The sequence below is a fragment of the Rhinopithecus roxellana genome, chromosome 10 (genome assembly GCF_007565055.1).
Source record: "Rhinopithecus roxellana isolate Shanxi Qingling chromosome 10, ASM756505v1, whole genome shotgun sequence".
Taxonomy (NCBI): Eukaryota; Metazoa; Chordata; class Mammalia; order Primates; family Cercopithecidae; genus Rhinopithecus; species Rhinopithecus roxellana.
This window is the reverse complement of record NC_044558.1, coordinates 59,330,607-59,350,413: the sequence shown is the minus strand read 5'-3', so window position 1 is coordinate 59,350,413 and position 19,807 is coordinate 59,330,607. Positions and strand designations below refer to the sequence as shown.

At 42.9% G+C, this 19,807-nt stretch overlaps 1 protein-coding gene across 1 annotated transcript in view; it reads left to right on the top strand.

Moving 5' to 3' along the window:
• Positions 1-19,807, top strand: part of SCN8A (sodium voltage-gated channel alpha subunit 8) — a 212,584-nt gene that overhangs the window by 166,560 nt on the left and 26,217 nt on the right. Inside the window, exons 17-22 of the mRNA XM_010374004.2 lie at positions 1,523-1,993; positions 2,525-2,642; positions 3,186-3,340; positions 6,117-6,290; positions 12,570-12,692; positions 18,610-18,894. Coding sequence (XP_010372306.1) covers positions 1,523-1,993; positions 2,525-2,642; positions 3,186-3,340; positions 6,117-6,290; positions 12,570-12,692; positions 18,610-18,894 — 1,326 coding nt within the window. The remainder of the gene's footprint in view (positions 1-1,522; positions 1,994-2,524; positions 2,643-3,185; positions 3,341-6,116; positions 6,291-12,569; positions 12,693-18,609; positions 18,895-19,807) is intronic.

Here is a 19,807-nt window from a genome sequence, read left to right as displayed (position 1 = left end):
CCCTGATGACACTTTTCAGGTTCCCCTTTGCTAAGTAGTCCCTCTGCCTATCTAGTTTCTAGGAACCTATAACGTTGGAGTATTTTCTGTCTCTTTTCTCTCCATTCCCAGCAAATATCTTATGTGTCTTAAATGCATCTTTCTTCATAGTATTTTTGTGGATATCTTTCTTCATAGTATCTAAGATCTGCCCCTTCCTTTGCATTTCTATAATTCATTCAGTACTTTATAAAAGTGTGGTCTCAAGACCCCCTGCATCATAATTACACAAGTTTCACTCACAAAAAAAGGCCAAGTTCCAGCCTCTACACCAAATCTACTGAATCCAAATCTCTTTAGAGAGTAGGCTAAGGAAATATTTTTAACAAACATCCACACCCCTCACTCCCTGAGATTCTAATGCATGCTAAGATTTGGGATTTCTGTAGCCTGATCCAGACCCTTATCAATTCATGCATGTAACAGCCTCCTAACTTCTGCCCTTCCCCTCTGTATGTAGTTAGTCTGAATGACTTTTTCAAATCTCTGTCATCATCTGTGACTCCTTTACTCAAGAACCAGTAGTGGATCTAATTAAATAAAACTCAGATCCCTCAGCCTGGCCTTCAAAGGCCCCTCCAACTCACCCCCATTTTACCAACCATATTCCTTTTTAACTCTACAAATGGTGCAGATAATCCGAATACTTATAGTTCATTTATTGTTTCCACCCTCCCACTCTGCACATGACTGTTATCTCCTCCTAAAATGTATGCCTTACTCTTCTTCCCAAGTATGACAAAGTAAGGACCAAGTATAAATCAAGAAGTGAGCACCTCTCCCACTCCTAAAAAGTAAGTCTTAATAAAAATAAATTAATTAATCTTAATGTTCAATGTAGTAAAATAGGAGATGAAAACAAAAATAAATAAAGCTTGTATCTGATGGTTTGACCTTTGGTTATGCAGAAGAACATAAAAGTCACCATCACTGTCTTGCTAAAGCGATTTTATTTTTGTAAATGTTAGGAAAACAAAATTTGTTCTTAAAATACAATGACATGAAGTGTATTTCAGTCCTACCTTCTTGATTTTGTTGTGGATGGCACTTCAAGCCTAATTTTTTTTTCTGACGTGGGTCCTCTAAGAACTCTGCTCATGAATACGTGGCATCTACGCACTTTGCGACCCTCCCTAATAATGTATATTCACCTTTTTATTTTGGGGAAATTTCCTTCCAAAATGGATACAGCCTTCGTTTTTTCTAATTATAAGAGAAGTAATATATTTTGGGGTACATATATATGTATGTAAAACTATAAAAGACCCAAGAAAAGAGGTGCTAAACTCCTTGTATTACAACCAAAACCAAACACATTCCCACCCGGTAACATGAGCATTTAAAATACTATGTGGGCCAAACACAACACAACAGAGCCTCTTTGAGTCTGTCACGTGAAGTCCGTTGGCTTCCAGTTTGCAACCCTGAGTTCGGTGGATAACTTTTCTACATTTGTTCTTTTTTTCCAATGCTACTGGCATAGGTGCTGAACCTGTTTCTGGCCTTGCTCCTGAGCTCCTTCAGTGCAGACAACCTGGCTGCCACAGATGATGATGGGGAAATGAACAACCTCCAGATCTCAGTGATCCGTATCAAGAAGGGTGTGGCCTGGACCAAACTAAAGGTGCATGCCTTCATGCAGGCCCACTTTAAGCAGCGTGAGGCCGATGAGGTGAAGCCTCTGGATGAGTTGTATGAAAAGAAGGCCAACTGCATCGCCAATCACACCGGTGCAGACATCCACCGGAATGGCGACTTCCAGAAGAATGGCAATGGCACAACCAGCGGCATTGGCAGCAGCGTGGAGAAGTACATCATTGATGAAGACCATATGTCCTTCATCAACAACCCCAACTTGACTGTGCGGGTACCCATTGCTGTGGGGGAGTCTGACTTTGAGAACCTCAACACAGAGGATGTTAGCAGCGAGTCGGATCCTGAAGGCAGCAAAGATGTAAGATCCCAGCCTAGAAACAGCTTTGATCCTGTGTGAGAACAAACAGGGTGCTGTCAGCCTTGGGGATTGTTTCAGCTATGGGCTTGGTAGAGAGATTCTGGAATAACCAACTTACGTGGAGAACTAATTCCACCCTCCCAGTATCATTCTAGGCCTTTCCTAGATGAAGTGGAATCCTAAGATGATCCTGGACCCACCTCTGTCACTTCTGGATCATCCGGGTCAGAGGCTGGAATGAGCCCTTGAGTACTTCCCTGCCATTCATCTTAGTTATAGCCCTGAAACCAACCTATAGCCGCATTTAGCTTTGGGTGGGTCATTGTCTTCCGTGAGTAGGTTTTGATGTTATATCCCATCTGGAAAGAAGTTTTGAGGGCCCGTGGATATGGTTTGCTTATCGCGAGTTGTAGTAAGAATTCTAGAGAAGAGTCAGAACTGGCGCCTCATCCCCCCAGAGGCAGAGTTCTCAGTGTGGAGTGGGCATGTTGCCGCAGAGCTGTCTGATGTCCCTTTTCCTTGCATGTCTAGAAACTAGATGACACCAGCTCCTCTGAAGGAAGCACCATTGATATCAAACCAGAAGTAGAAGAGGTCCCTGTGGAACAGCCTGAGGAATACTTGGATCCAGACGCCTGCTTCACAGAAGGTGAAAGGGGGCGAGGAGGGGATGGGCTTGGGACACTCGTGTTGCTCACAGACACAGCTCTGCCAGGGCTAGTGGTGGGCGAGGGGCAGCTCAGTGGCTGTCTTCAAGAACTTTGCTCCCCACCCCACCATTTTGAAGGAAACTTAGATTATTTCCCCTATTTGTATCTGACAAGTATGTAACAAGTTTCTGTTCTCACACTTTTCATTGTCCATTTTCTCTTGGCATCAGCCCAAAAACTTCCTTTCGTACAACCTGTTCTATCATGGCTGTGCCTGCCTCCTGACTACCCTTTTCTCCTCCCTCTCACTGCTTCTTTGTAGGACATCTTCTTGACTCCAGAGGGCCTTGCCCCGTTAGCCTTTGCAGCATAGCCTCAGCCCTGCCACCCTCTCCATTTCTGAATCAGGCATTCTGATTCAGCCACTGTCCTCCTGGCTGTGTGGTGGGGCAGCACCTGGCAGGGCCTGGGAGATGGAGGAGAGGGCAGGTCTGGGCGGGGCACGTTTCCACGGTCTGACCTGCCTCTCCCGCTGGTGCCAGGTTGTGTCCAGCGGTTCAAGTGCTGCCAGGTCAACATTGAGGAAGGGCTAGGCAAGTCTTGGTGGATCCTGCGGAAAACCTGCTTCCTCATCGTGGAGCACAACTGGTTTGAGACCTTCATCATCTTCATGATTCTGCTGAGCAGTGGTGCCCTGGTGAGGTCCAGGGGAGAGTGTGAGGAGGGATTGGCTGGGGAAGGGTGTAGAGAAGCCAGTGGGAAAAGGCTGAGGCCCGAGCCCAGTGGCTCTGAAAACAGATTGGCTGTGGTCCCAAGAATAATGATCTGTTAAGGTGCTTTGGGCTGCTACTTTGAGCCTGTGGGATTAGAATCCACACCTGTTCATGTCCTGATCCTCTGTAGACTTAGCACTATCCCTCTCATGTGTCCCCACTGCCTGGTTTACCCCATCCTTAGCAGCCCCTAAAATGAACTTCCCTGTCTTACCTAATACCCCAAATCTCTTGTTCTTTGCTTTTCAGTTACCCAGGATGGGAGGGAGGTGGTATTCCTCCACTCACTGTCCCTTCACAGCCTACTGGATATAGAGAACCCGTGACATTAGCAAATGTTTAGAGTCAGATCTCTGGTACAAAGGTTATTTATATTCACATTGTCCTAAGTGCTTATTAATCAGTGAAACATACAAGGCCCTGAACACACAGGCTCCTCCACTGCTGAGACTAATTATCTTGGCATTTACTTTTATTTTTAGCTGGGTTATAACTGAGGACACCTGGACAGGGTGTGGTGTGAGGGAGTTGCTTGCTGGTTGAATAGTCTTGAGGACAGCAGGGACTAGAGACAGTATACACTTTCCATTCCTTAAGGTAAAGGTGAAGAATGCATAATGTTGAAGTATATTTAAAGAAGATGGGCACATTCATGTAGGTGTGGAATCAAAGCTTAATCTGGAAGCAAAAAAAAAAAAAAAAAACAACAACAACATAACAAGGGAGAATCCCCAAATTCAGTGTTAAAGATTTTGACAGTGACTTGGGAAGTTTCACTGACTTGTGAGGCAGGAGAATAAAAGCTGAGAGAGGCAGCAGTGTGTATTAAAGACAAGCCCAAGGTGAAGAAGACAGCTTTCATGAAAAGGATCATGGGAAGCGAGGGGAAGGTTTACACAGGAAGGTGTCAGGATTAAAATAGGAGGCAAAAAAGATGGCTTGGTAGCCACTGATCTGACTGAAGGGGAGCCAGACCGCCCCGCCTGTGCCTGGGCCATTTGTTGCATCAACGAGCATTCACACAACACTTCCTGAGGTGCCGCAGAGGCACCCAAGATGACAGCATAGTCTCTGCCCTTGAGAAAAGAGAGGATCAGACTAAGCCGAGTGATTGGAGAAAGGTGTTTTTTTATTGTTAGTATTGTTATTCTTCAAGTCTAGTAAATAAAAATCTAAACAGTATGACCCATCATTTGGTTCTTCTCTTCCCCATCTCTACAAAAAAGAATAAAACAGTAGTGAACCAAAGGTTTTGAATGTTCTTTACTGCTCACCTTTGACAGTTTTTATTTGTCGTAATGATTAGGCAAAGGATATTTGGTTCAGTACGTACAGATCCTGTGTAATAGTAGGCATGATATTTAAGAATAACAAAGTGAAGCCACTGCTAAAATGTCCAAGAAGAAACTAGAACGTGGTTATGATGGGACTAAAGAGGGTGGGGATTAGGGCCCTCAGTGACATGAGATCTGTCTTGGGCATCTCACATACCTTGGATTATAGAAGGGATTCCTAACAGATGGGGTTAAGGGGAAACCTGACATGGAAGCTGTTGCCTTTTTGATTGAGCAAAGGGGATTTATTTGCACCAAGACCTTGAGTAGGACTGTGGAACCCATAACCCCTGTCCCACTGCCCGTTGATGAAAGTGGAGCTCCTGATGTCCATGTGCCTCCAGTTTGGAAGGTGAGGCTGCATACAACTCAATTCTGTTCTTCCTTCTGGAGCTGTTCAGAGCAGGCACCTCCCATTGTATCACAGAGGACTTCCTCCCCACTTCCACAGGTTTTCCCATGCTTTAGGAATTCCCTCCTCTTGGCACCTCACCTGTGTAATCCACCACTCTGCAGATGGGAACATTCACACCACCATATAAGGGATTATCCCACTCATGAATGCCAAATAAAGTAGTGCTAAGATTTTCTTCACCTGAGTGTCTCCCACCCATATGACCCTCCACCCATACTGTGGTGTCAAGGGACTAAAAGGAGGAAAGATTTTATCATGTCTTTTATGTATACTGTTGGTGAGGATGGGGAGAAATTGAAACGCTCATATGCTTCTGGTATGTGAGATGTGAAATGATGCAACCACTTTGGAAAACAGTTTGGCAGTTCCTCAAAAAATTAAACAGTTACCATATGACTCAGCAATTCCATTCCTGAGCATATGCCCTAGAGAATGAAAACATGTCTACATAAAAACCTATACACAGATGTTCACAGCAGCATTGTTCACAATAGAAACAACACACACGCCCATCAACTGATGAAGGATAAACAGAATGTGGTATATCCATATATTGGACTATTACTCAGCCATAAGAAGGAAAATCTAGAGAGAGAAAGTAGATGAGTCGTTGCCTAGGGCTAGGGGGTTGGGGGTTTAGGGGGTGATTGCTAAAGGGTATGGGGATTCTTTTAGAGGTAATGAACATGTTCTAAAATTGATTGTGGTGATAGATGCACAACCCTGAATATACTAAAAGCCATTTTAAATGGCTGAATTTTATGATGTATGGATTATATCTCAATAAAACTGTTAAAAAATAAAAAGCCTGTGTAGTGGGGAGTAAAGCTAAGGAGACAGGGAGCTGATGATAGGCCAGCCCATGTGGGAGGGCTCCCTGAGGACAGCAGTGCTCCCTGTGGCCTGCTTGCCTTTAGGCACTATCATAGGCAGCTGCTGCCTCTCTTTTAGGCCTTCGAGGACATCTACATTGAGCAGAGAAAGACCATCCGCACCATCCTGGAATACGCTGACAAAGTCTTCACCTATATCTTCATCCTGGAGATGTTGCTCAAGTGGACAGCCTATGGCTTCGTCAAGTTCTTCACCAATGCCTGGTGTTGGCTGGACTTCCTCATCGTGGCTGTAGGTGTCTTGCTTTCTGTTTCCCACCCCTTTCAGCAGGAACACAGAAACAGAGAGAGGTCTTTCTTTTTCTAATGGCAGTACCTGCCCTGGGCCCAGGTTATAGGTCAAGATGTAGATGTAGGTGTGGGTAAAGTTCCCTTGCACTCAGATCTTCGTTTTAGGAAGGGGCACTCTGAAGTCCCTGCATTTGCTCCAGGGGGACTAACCAACCAACTCTTTAGTCTGGTGGGTTTGGCTTAACTTAGATTCAGAGATTAGGAGTGAGAAGTGGAATCACAGATCTCAAAGGCCCTTGTTATTAGGCTGGGGACAGGAAGTTCTTGCCCCAGGCCAACAGGATGTCCTCTTTTTGTGGCTGGGAGAAGGGGTGAGAGAATGAGATGGGGGCTGCTGGGACAAAGGTGGTAGTGGGATCTCTGTGGTCTCTCCTGCTGACCATTCCCATGAACACGTCCATCCAACTCAAGTCTTGATACCAGACTCATCCAAACAAGTCAGTTTATTAGGTGAGGGGAGTTCACACTGAAATAAAGTCCCCCCTTCTTCCCACACATTGCCATTCTACAGTGATCATGAAACTTGAGAAATCCTTTTTTCCTCCAGGTTCCAAGACCATCTCCGAGGTTTGCTGGCCATGACCTCCTGTGTTTTTTCCAGGCTGGAAGCGACACCCTCTCTAACTCTTTCTCATCCCACCATCACTTGTCCCTTGTCGGCTTTACTAAGGATGATGACTGTTCTCTTATTCTGTATAATAACTAAAGCTTCTTTCTTTCCACCAAATCAGCATTTTAAAGAAAGGATGAATGAGATTTGTAAGACCAGGGCCTGTGGAAAATTTACTCCCCTCTGAGGGCTGTTAAGTGCCAAGAAAGTGGAATTGTGGAGGCTAGACTGGTCATGTAGAATGCAGGTTTCATTGGCTGCATGGTGAACTACCTGTAGAGTACCTCTGAGATCCAGGATAGAGCAGCATAGAAATCTCTCCGATGGCGGGCACCCAGCACTGAGCCAGTAATGATTTCTGCTCTATAAATGCATTTCTTTTCCAATACATTGTCTGCAGTTTCCATGGTTGATGACCCCCTTCCCAGAACTGTCACTGTGCCCTCAGTTGCATCCCCATTTCAAAAAGCCAGCCTTTGGGAAATGCCTGAATGAGGTGAGGAGCCCAACCCTAGAGGGTACCAGTGTGAGACCCTCGCAGCGAGAGATGTTAGCACTCCCTCCAGCAACTGTTGATACCATCCTGTGGTGGAAGGACCTGTACCTCCCACAGACAGAAAGCTGGAGCTCTAAGACTTAAAGAATGGGCTTGAGATAAGACCCACAGAGCCAAAGTGAGACTGGGCCAGTTCTCTTTCTAGAGAAGGAGGAAGTGCCGTAGAGTCTTCATTTCACAATAGCTCCTCAGGACTACCTAGCGTCAGGTGGGACACCTGAACTCAAACTAGTACTCCCAGCTGCCTGGGGAGGCTGTGATTTGAAACAGAGCTTCCTCACCATGATCCACCCTCACCAGAACATATTCTTCCTCTTTTCCCTAGGGTGAGCTACCCAGAATTTGAGGATATTGATCGGGTATCCCACATGCCCCTGCTAAACAAATAAGCTGCTAAAGCACTAACAGTCCTACACATTAGCATTTATTTTTTGAGATGAGGTCTTACTCTGTCACCAGCCTCGAATGCAGTGGCACCATCTCTGCTCACTGCAGCCTCTGCCTCCTGGGCTCACACAATCCTCGCACCTCAGCCTCCCAAGTAGCTGGGGCTACAGGCACACACCACCATGCCTGGCTAATTTTTGTGTCTTGGGTAGAGATGGAGTTTCACCATGTTGCCCAGGCTGGTCTCAAACTCCTTGGCCTCCCAAAGTGTTGGGTTTACAGACATGAGCCACTGTGCCCAGCCAGCATTTATTTCACAAACATTTTTATGACTTTTTATATGAGGTGGAAGGGGGTAAAGAGCATAGGACAGGCATGCAGTCAACTGACACTAATTCATAAGCCCTCTAGCTTTTGGGGGTTGCTTGATCATTACATTACTGTGGTACCCAACTGGCTCCTGTGAAGACCTCTGTGCCAGTTATTAGTAAATAATATAGTCGAATGCCATTATCTGTGTAGAATTGCTCCAGAAGCAATAAGGAGAAGCAGAGGTTATCCCTGTTGCAAGCATGTTCCCAGCCCCTGGGGAGCTTACACTAGCTTCCACAGCAACTATGGCCTGATTCCAGGCTTGTGCTTGGTGGGGGGACATTCCCAGGCCATCACAGTGGCTTCAGTTGCTGCCACTTTTGAGTTGTGGATGGGCAATTAGTCTTGGCCTGTCACCTGAACAGCTGGAACTGCTGGACTTTTTGGTGTCCATTTGAGTAAAGTGTCTGGTTTCTTTGGCATTTTAGAACATTCAGCAGGTTAGGTCCTAACTTAGCACCATCCACTGGTGACTTGATGTCTGAGTCTGTTACTCATTGCATTTGTTTCCCTAATTGATTTTTGTTCTTCCTTGTTGCCCCTTAAAGCTGTTAAGTACTTTTCAGAGTCATGGGATTATCCAGATGACTTCCAAGGTTAATTCCTTTTATTTATAAGCCATACAAGTTCTCAAACAAAGAAAACATTCTGTTTTGCTCAGCTCCTTGGCTGCATTAGAGATTGTGTCCTGTAAAAGAATTTTGGCATCTTTTCCCCAGGACATTTATCCCACTGTATATGGAGATCAGCAAGCCTGTCAGTTCCGGAGGTGGGGACTTGCGGAGACCACTTGCCTTATCCTGAATTCAGACTGCTGAAAACATTCTCCATTTGAAAATATTTACATCATTTTGGAAAAGTCACCTAATGTCTTTCCCCCTTTTTTTTCCAGTCTGCAACCATAGATGCACTAAATTTATTTTTTATTTTTTAATGTTTTTAGGTAGGTCTCACCCTGCTGCCCAGGCTGGAGTACAGTGGCAGAGTCATGGCTCACTGCAGCCTCAAAGTCCTGGGCTCAAGCAGCCTTCCCACCTCAGCCTCCTGAGTAGGTAGGACTGCAGACACATGCCATGGCGCCCAGCTTCATGCCCTGAATTTGATGTCTCCTCAATTCCTTTGTTTGTTTGTTTGTTTTTTATGTTTGATTCTTTCCTTAAAGAATACTTTAAGCAATGTTAGGATTATCTCCAGGAAGGGCTTAACAGAGACTCAAAGGATTATAAGAGAGCCCTCAACTGCTAAAGAATAACCCAGATAAGACCCTTATTGATCCTGTCCTGAGCCAAATTAATCAGCTGAGTAACAGCTTATCTCTCAGCAACGTTTAGAGCCAGCCACTGAATTGGCCTTTAGACCTCCTCCTTTATTCTCCACACTGTGGGCCTATTTGTTAGCAGATAAGTCACCCACCCTGAAGAGTTGGGATCTTCTTACCTTATATGGTGCCTAGAGCCACTCAAAGCTTAGTTTCTTGCAATCTTTACCTGACAGTTTCGTAAGATGAAGCTGACCCAGGGGACTGTTGAGCCCAGGTACTTGGTTGAGAAAGAATAGCTTCCCTTCAGGTATACCTGTTAAGGCCCCATGAAGAATCTGGCAACTTTCAATTCTTTTGGATTTAAGAGTTGGCTGTACTTGGTAATAATAGGGAAGTATACACCTCCGTATAAATTCTTATTGATAACGATGGATGAATAGAGAGAAGGGGATTGGTTGGTGCTACTGTGTTCTAGATAGGGCTTTTGTGGCCCATAGTTTAGGCAGACATTGAACTCTGGACCATCTGCCTTTCCAAGAAAATTAGGGTAGCCTAATAGGGCAACATTTACTTCCAGATTTGCTTTGGACACTGCCTAGGGCTTCAGAGAAGATACCTACACTGGTGGATTATGAGCACATGCATAGATAAGGTTCATACCCCTTTTTATTTTATTATTTATTTATTGAGATGGAGTTTCTCACTTGTCGCCCAGGTTGGGGTGCAATGGCACCACCATCTCCGCTCACTGCAACCTCTGCCTCCCGGGTTCAAGCAATTCTCCTGCCTCAGCCTCCCAAGCAGCTGGGATTATAGGCATGCACCACCACGTCCAGCTAATTTCTTCTTATATTTTTAGCAGAGACCAGGTTTCACCATGTTGGCCAGGCTAGTCTCGAACTTCTGATCTCACGTGATCCACCCACCTCCGCCAAACACCCGGCCATACCTGTTTTAAATGGAAACCTTTAAACGTGCTCATCCTGACCCTTGCTAGGTCATTCACCTTCCACTTCTATCCCCTGCCAGTCATGCTGCTTAATTATACATGTCTTCATGTTTTTCATTTTTTAAAAAATTATGTGTGTGCAATTCACAGACACAGGATCAAATAATTAAAGCCCTAGAATAAAGATAAAAAGCAGCAATTGTAGATTGTTTCTTTTTTTCTCTCTAAATTTTCTTTAAAGTATCATCAATTTAAGTAAGCTAAGCTGATGTGCAACCACCACTTCCCAGTAGGAAGAATTTAAGAGCTGTTGATGGAAATATCTTAACCTATCCTAGAATTTGTGTTGTAAGAAACCCAGAACCCAGCCAAGCATGGTGGCTTAAGCCTGTAATCCCAGCACTTTGAGAGGCCAAGGCAGGCAAATCACCTGAGGTCAGGAGTTTGAGACCAGCCTGGCCAACATAGTGAAACCCCGTCTCTACTAAAAATACAAAATTAGCCGGGCATGGTGACACATGCGTGTAATCCTAGCTACTCACCCAGGAGGCTGAGGCAGGGAGAATTGCTTGAACCCAGGAAGTGAAGGTTGCAGTGAGCCAAGATTGCGCCTTTGTACTCCAGCCTGGACGACAGAGTGAGACTTTGTCTCAAAAAAAAAAAAAAGTAGAAACCCAGAACCCAAACATTCTGGAGTTTGACTAACTAAAGGTATTTTTAGATCTGTTCTCCCCTGAAGAATTCTGTAACTCTCAGCTCAGGCCCAGGCAGGCATAAATGTAGTTAGCATGGTGTTGAGGAAGCATCGTGGTAACTGCTCTGAGAGCTCTGGTAGAATAAGGTAAGTTTGCCCCTGGCAGAGCAGGAAAGTGTTTGACCACATGTGTAGGCCTGGAGGTCTGCAGGCTTCTTCCCCCTGGTACGGCAACATATTCAAGTCTGGATTGTCCAGATAGGCCTGTTGGAATGTTGTCATGTAACCTGCCCACTGGGGACGTGACCTGTCTGTGGAAGAAAAAGCGTTGGCCTGGGAGTCAGGCAGTGGAGGTCTTTAATCTTGGTTCCAGAACTGCCAGTGTAACCCTGGGCAAATTCTTGTGTATGGGTATCAGTTTCCTCATCTATCAAATTAATTTTTTTTTCCAAGAATTCTTCCAGCTGTTATTCTAATGATAAGAGTTATAAAAGATTGACATGGAAATGACAGACCTGAGGATAATTCATTTTGGACTGTTCTGGAAGGAAAGAATGAGAATTATAAGGAAAAGTATGGGTTCATTTGTCCAGACTCACCCAAGTTCTTGTGGCCGTGGAGGGGTACTGGTTACAGTTAAAAGTCAAAAGGATTATCATAGTTAAAAGTGAGAGATAGAAGGATATGTTTAAAAGGTAGAGATACAACTCACTTAAGTGAGTTCTCATGGAGCACAATTCTTCTTGGGAACTGCAAAGTCAGCCATGGTACTTATTGAACGTTTTCATTGTTGTTAATGTCGTGATGCATAAGATTCTCAAACAAATGGTTTTTTGTCAACCAGGAGTAAGAGAGCTTGTCCCTGTTGGAAAGCCAATGGTGAATGAGCTGAGGAGGGGGCAGCTTGTGTGGAGTATGTGTATTTATCTGTATTCTTTTCCATAGGTACCATTAAATTTGTCTGGCTTAATTTAATGGGGACTTCTGGGACCTGCAGAGACTGTAAAGGGCGAGGGTAAGGCTCTTGTCTGTTCAGGCTCCTCTCCTTCCAGTGGAACTTCCTCACTCTCTCCCTCTCCCGTCAGCCTCTCCCCTTTTCCAAATTGTGTGTATGTTCTACCGCCTTCTCAATTTTCTCTTCCCTCTTGTTTTTTCTTCTGCCTCTCAACCACCTTTCCTTCCAGGTCGTTTGAGTCAAGTTGAAATAGGCAGCTGGTGTTACCCACTTCCTCTACCTGGGGGGCCCAATCTGTGTCTTCAGTGCTAGGGGCTTTATTCTAACACTCTGGAACCTCTGTTTTCTTTTCTTTTCTTTTTTTTTTTTTTTCTTTTATTTGTTTATTTTTTTGTTACCTTTTTTGTTTTTGTTTTTCTCTTCTGTTTCTGTGTAGGTCTCTTTAGTCAGCCTTATAGCTAATGCCCTGGGCTACTCGGAACTAGGTGCCATAAAGTCCCTTAGGACCCTAAGAGCTTTGAGACCCTTAAGAGCCTTATCACGATTTGAAGGGATGAGGGTAAGATACTAAGAGCAGCTGATCCTTCTGCATGCCAATGGAAACTGTTTAAGCATGCTAGAACTGATCACATGGTGGAAAGATCATTCAGACACGAATTCTGTGATGCAGCTGCTGATTTGATCCTCCACTCTCCCCCACACCTGCCCCGTGCAAAGGGGAATTGCGTTAAGCTGCCTCATCACATTAATATTGGCCCCACCCCCAACAACATGCCATCGCAGAACATGTTAACATTGGCTATTCTCATTTGGCCTGGCTTACCTGTAGCACTCGGGGCGGCTTTCTGGGCTGTTGATTTAATAGGGAGAATCACCAGGTGCAAAGAAGGGGAATTGTAACCCACAGACCCACTGAAAAGCACAGGCTTCAGGCAGGGAGAGTGCTGTGTAGGGGCATCAGCCAGGTGGGGACTGTGGCCTTGAGGTCACTGAGAAAGCAGCTGAGAATGGGCTTGAAGACATGATGGCAGGCCCGGAATTGGGAATGGAGCAGAATTTGGCATGGCCCTGGGAGAAGAAATGCTTTTCTTTCTATTCGGATTCCTCTTATTGCACCTTGTTGTTCTCAGCCCAGTCCCATATGGACTGGCAGCCTCTGTCTGATAGCAAAGCTTTTTTCCTCACCCCCAACCCCTCTGCCCATGCTGTATGGTCCCCTAACACTGTCAAAACGACAACCAGGTATGATGCTAGATGATTGAATATCAGCTAGTTCCCCTGAAATTTCTTGATACCTCCTATTACTGCTTTGGTGATACTCCACCCAAAACAATACAAGGTGTTGTCACCCTGCTGACTTAGAAACAGGGTACCTTCTTGGTGCCATTTTCTTGTCTCTTGGTTTAAATAGTTGTGCGTGTGCATGCGTGCACGTGCATGTGCGCACACACACTCACACTAAAAAGTCAATTTCTTAAAATCAAAGGGGCAACTGGCTTTGGTGGTAATAGTTGTCCTGTGGTGATCAGAGAGAGGTCTGTTATACTTAACGAGACCAAGAAAACTCGCTTCAATTCAGATGTTGAATACATGCAGGAGAGCAAACCAGAGGATATATTTTTAAATGTGCAAACATCAAAATGTAGGAATAAAAATTAAACTGTTACAATAGTCTACATGAAGCAAGACCAATTGGAAAAACTAGATACCAGGACAGTGCTGCTTCATTCATTCCTCATCTGTGACCCCTGGCTGTTATTCCATGAAGCCACCCACAGTTATATAGGAAGATGAAAACTTAATTGGGACTTGGGAATTTTATTATGTTAATTTATCCAGACAAATGCTTTTTGTAACAAATTCATGTTTCTTCTGTAGCACAGTCACAGTTTGGTTTACTAAATGTAAGCTTTCTGCAACTGTCCTGAAACCATCTGCAGGAAGGGCAGTTCCACAGTAGTGTAAATTTATTTTAATTTTTTTTAAAACTTGGGATTTTAAGACTTTGTCCCACAGATAAGAGAGGTTTTAGCATGTGTGCAGTAAGGTCATTGCTATGCTTAGGCTAAATTTAGGAAGAGAGTTTATTACACAAGATTCAGTGGTTTAGACAGCCACGGTGGGATTGAACATGTGGTTAAAACGCTCTTCTCTGCTCCCTCCCCCTTTGCACCTTTTCCAGAGGGAGCTAGTTAAATGTTTTAATAAACCATACTGGTTTTTTTTATAAAGTTGATAATCCACTTTGGTGACTGAAAAACTGAGGACAAGATGCAACCAAAAGAAGTCCACTGAAGGCAGTACTTGCAGCATTGCACCTGAGCTCCTCCGCACCCCCACAGTAATCCCTGATCTCCCTTGCAGCATTGCACCTAAGCTCCTCCGCACCCCCACAGTAATCCCTGATCTCCCAAAAAGAGATTGTTGATACCTGAAGAAATCCCCCATCCCCCCACCAAAAGAAATGCCCATCTGACCCATCTGATGCTTGTTACTAACTCTTTCCATCTAGATGCTCATTACTGTCAGTCCTGTCCAGGCAGACAGAAGCAGCCCCCATGGCCGCTGAGGCCAGTTTGCTCATGAGGCAGTTACTTGAATAACCTGGATGCAGGAGCCATTTTGGGAGCCACACCTCTTCCCTTTAGCTGCCCCTTCTTTCTCTACCTTTTCTGGACCCTCAGTTTCCAGTCCTCTAAAAACTTTTATTTGTCAACTTGAAAGTAGTTTAGGAGCCCGGAAGTCCCAAATGAATAATCAGAACAGTAGATAGTTTTATTTGAAAAGCATTAGGATGTTTCATTTGAAAAGCATCTACATCAAGATTTTTTTCGGTAAGATAATGGGCGAGAATAAGTTTGAACCCAAAGCTGGAATTTAAAACAATAAATGTGCATTGAGGGAAGCTTTGGAATAAGAGCGCCACCTCATTTGGTTGACTCCAGCCAACTAACAGACGGTATTGACCATGGCTGGTTGGGCAGGTGAAAAGGGATCAGGGATCCATTCCTGCCCTGCAGGTTTCCTAGCTCTTCTGTGGAAGAGTAACTGCAAGAAGAAAAGATTGGATCTGGCTAAGCTTATAGTAAGTCCCCCAGTAATAAACAGAATTAGGTACACATGTTTTATTTAAATGTCATTTTTCTATGGGGCATTTTTTTTTATTCTTTGGTTTTGGTTCTTCTATATGCCAACACTTGAGAGATTACGTTTAGAAAATTTTAAATAAGAAATCTTCATAAACTGAACACCATCCATGCAGATGGGCTCAACTGTCACTGTGCTGCTCCAATTACAGACTCAGAGCTTCACTTGAGAAGGGAGCATATGACCCAAGCCTGTCCTGGGACACTGACTTCAGTCTCCTCTCCTTCCTCAAACCAAAGACCAGGAAAACTGAAGCACTTGTGCTATAGGCAAAGGAATGCTTAATGTAGTTCTTTGCTTTTCTCTCCTCCATAGTAATCTTCATTTAAAGATTTCGCTGTGCTGTTAAATTTTTGAGGGTATATAATATTAGTGCCATGAAACATGCATGCATTTTTGTTGATTGTCAGTACATAGTTGTCCATTAAAGCCATGTTCCCTCTGCCAGATATTAAAAGCTAGCTGATTTATAGTATTTAATGAGCAACAATAATGTCCAAGACATTATAGAGAAGACAAAAATACTGTAAGAATTAATATCCATTGGAATTTTCTCATCAATTAAATGGGATTTGTATCAATTGCCAAGTATAAATTTCCATTGATAAAAGTAACTTTTTATGGATTACTAAAACCTAGCTTTGAGTGATATTTCCATGTCTAGTTCTTAACAATAATAGATTTCATGATAATTAAAGGCAATGTAGAATAACTAGAGAGTTTGTGTAGAGAAGAGAAGATCAAATTCATTAAGTGACTATCAGTGGAAATTTGAATTGTCATTTATAATATATATTTAGTGTGAGACTTCAAAATAAGAAATATGATCTCTTGCCCAGTGGTTGCTGAGAATAACAGCACAATGATCATTACATACGGAGCACAGTTAAATAGTTTCTTCTTAACATATTGCAGCTTATCAGCTAATGTTCAAAGCAAGGAAGAATTATTAGTACATTTAATCAACTCTGGGCTGGGCATGGTGTCTTCATGCCTGTAATCCCAGAACTTTTGGAGACCAAGCTGGGCAGATCACTTTGAGGTCAGGAGTTCGAGACCAACCTGGCCAACATGGCAGAACTCCGTCTCTACTAAAAATACAAAAATTGGCTGGGTGCGGTAGCACACATCTGTAGTCCCAGTTACTCGGGAGGCTGAGGCAGGAGAATCGCTTGAACCCAGGAAGGGGAGGTTGCAGTGAGCCGAGATCGCATCACTGCACTCCAGCCTGGTCAACAGAGTGAGACCCTTTCTCAAAAAAAGTAAATAAATAAAAATTTAAAATTAATCAACTCTGTTTTCTGTTTTATTCATAATACTAAGGTAAAAAGTTTTTCTCTGGTTATGATTAAAATACATTTGCATATTATAAAACTTTGGATTTTATAGGATTTTATATCATATCAGAGAATAAGGCTCAGTGAATATTTTTGTATATTGATTCACTTGATCAAATGGATCAATATATAAAATTTTGTATATACTTTATGAGAATAAAAGTTCTAAGAGATCACTTCATTAATTTTTCTTCCCTGTGGTAAATATTAACCCATATTTAACTGTAACCCATAGTATGTAGGACAGGTTAGACTGGGTTTGAGTAGAAGCTTAAGATCATTCTCTGCATAGTCAGAAGAGTTCCTGGAGAAAGTAGGTTCTGAATTGAGATTAAAAAGCAACATGCCTTGGTTTCAAATCTTTGGGACCTACTTCCTATGCCACATTTGTAATGGTCTAACAGAAGGTCACCCACCTAAGGTCTGCTGCGAAATGCTGTCACATAGACTGGAGCTTTTGAATCTTTACATAATCTACTCCCTTATTGTTTGAGAAATTATTTTTCCATTTGTGGATCATCCTCCTTTTGCCTGTTCTTTTGCACATTTCATTGCTTTTTGGTGCTCCCGCCAAAGGGTGAGCAACTGTAGAATGAGGAGGTAAATTCAAATCTGAGTACATGACAAATTTGGGAATATAAATCAATATGAATATCATTCTCCAAAAAAAAATCGAAGATTTTCCAGATTTCAGATATCCTGGCTTTCCTTGCTCAAAGTAATAAACAATTAACAAAGTAATAAACACTTTATACTAATGACAGAACTGTCAGATCTAGAAGAGATTTCTTGGTCTAAGAATTAAGAAATAACTGCCTCTCAGTCTAAAGGCCTCAATATATGAATTGGAGAAACACAAAATGAATATTTTAATCTAAAAAGAAGAGTGACTCCTTAGCAGAAGAATATCATTGCATTTTTTACACAAGATAGAACAGGTAGCTCTGATCAGCCACATGTCCTGATGAGTGACAATACAATGAGTATCTAAGGCAAAACCAGAAGATAAGGAAAACCTAAACCCTAAACTGTATGCTGCTCTGACTGACACTGTAAAGCAAAATCAAAGTTGAAAACAACCCAGAAACTTTGATTCCTAAGGGGTTTTTTCCTTTGCTTTTTTTAAATTCCTGAGCTTATTGTAGTCAGTGACTTTTAACAATATGCCAATTTTTCAGTTTCCAGAGCAGTGATGATCTAACCCAAAACTCTCTTAAAAACCTTAAGTCATCCCTATTTCTAATACATTGTGATGAATGGAGTCAAGCCCTGGAATGAGCAGAGAGACGACAGCATTAGCCAAGCAGGGAGCGACTCTGATTTAAAAGCCTACAAAGTCAGAGTAAAAAAGCTGGAGAAGTATAATGAACCTTGAGTGAAAGCACATCTGTTCAGATTTTATTTTATACTGTTTGGTAGAGGGAATATAGCTTTTTTTTTTCTTGAGCCTGCAAAATATGCATGCTCAGCTATTGCCTGAAATAAAATAACTGGCCTTGCATAGTCATAAAAGAGACATTATGTACTGTTAACTGGCTCTCTATTAACCACAACGGGTAATTCTCTGTGATTCTGAACAATTATACCTTGTTTTTCAGAGGGGGAATGTCTGTTGAAAGGCAACTAGCAAGCTGAAAGTTACTCATATTTTCCCACTGGGCATGTTTTATGAATTGAGGAAGAGGGAGACTGGACTAAGAAATAATTTTTCAGTCCCAGGCTGATGCATAGGAAAGAAGACGTAGGTCAACTTGCCTGGGGAATTTGTGTTAGTCAAAATAAAGATGTAACTTTTTAAAATTCCTTCAATATAGGCCTAGACTTAGAAATTTTTGGTTCTACTTGTCAGTCTGTCCAGTTACTCTAATTCCAAAGGAAATGTAATGTTTCCATACAGAACAAGCCACACAATGTCATTCCCCTCCTGGAAATCAAAAAATGTGCTTGCTCCCATTTCCACCCAACACTCAGCAACCTCCCCTTCCAATGCAGGTGGTGGTGAATGCCTTGGTGGGCGCCATCCCCTCCATCATGAATGTGCTGCTGGTGTGTCTCATCTTCTGGCTGATTTTCAGCATCATGGGAGTTAACCTGTTTGCGGGAAAGTACCACTACTGCTTTAATGAGACTTCTGAAATCCGATTTGAAATTGAAGATGTCAACAATAAAACTGAATGTGAAAAGCTCATGGAGGGGAACAATACAGAGATCAGATGGAAGAACGTGAAGATCAACTTTGACAATGTTGGGGCAGGATACCTGGCCCTTCTTCAAGTAGTAAGTAATGTTTTTTGTTTTCAGTTCTGTGAAATTCAGGCAGCTAGCACAAATCCCATTTGGCTTCTTCTCAACCCTGCTTCTAGAATCACGATTATTCTCAATAAGTCCAAGAGAACAGTGTTGTTCCCCAAACCAGTTTCAGAGAGACACCTTTCCTGAGTATTCTCTGACTTCTACAAGATCTCGCTTAAAGGAAATCTCTCATTGTGCTCAGGAGCAGCGCTGTCCCAGCAACAAATAAAGATTCCTGCAATGTAATAAAGTGGCAGAGAGATCATCTTCCCTTCCTGGTCAGAGTGTAGTTAAAGAGACGGGCAAAAAAAATCAAGAAGATAAGCGCATAGACAAAAAAGTAATGGCAGTTGTGATGGAGCAAAATAATATACATACTCACTACACTCCAGTTAACTTAGGAAAAAACCATGGCAGTGCTTTGGTGCCACACTCACCTCAGCTCCACCCCAGAGAAGGGTATCAGATTAATGTATCACAGTAAGGAAGGATTTAGCTATCTAGATAATTCTCTTTTGCCTAATTTCATCCTTTCGTGCTTAGTTTTCACTTCCTCTCTCACCAGTGTTTCGGAATGTGTGACAAGACAACATAATGCAGTGAAAGCTTGTAGGCTTTGAAATTAGACTGATACTGATTTGAACCATACTCTGATACTTATTGGATATGTAACTTTGGACAAATTATTCAACCTCTCTGACTCTCTGTGTCTTCATCTATTAAATATAGATAATGAAATCTGGCATGGTTGTTAAGAGGGTTTGTGATTTTTAAAAATTTCTTAGCACGATGCCCAGCATATAACCATGCTTAATTAATGAAAATTGCTATTAAGTATTTTTGTTACTATATTGCCGTGCCTATATCATACAGTTCTTGGGAGACTAACTGCAATAAC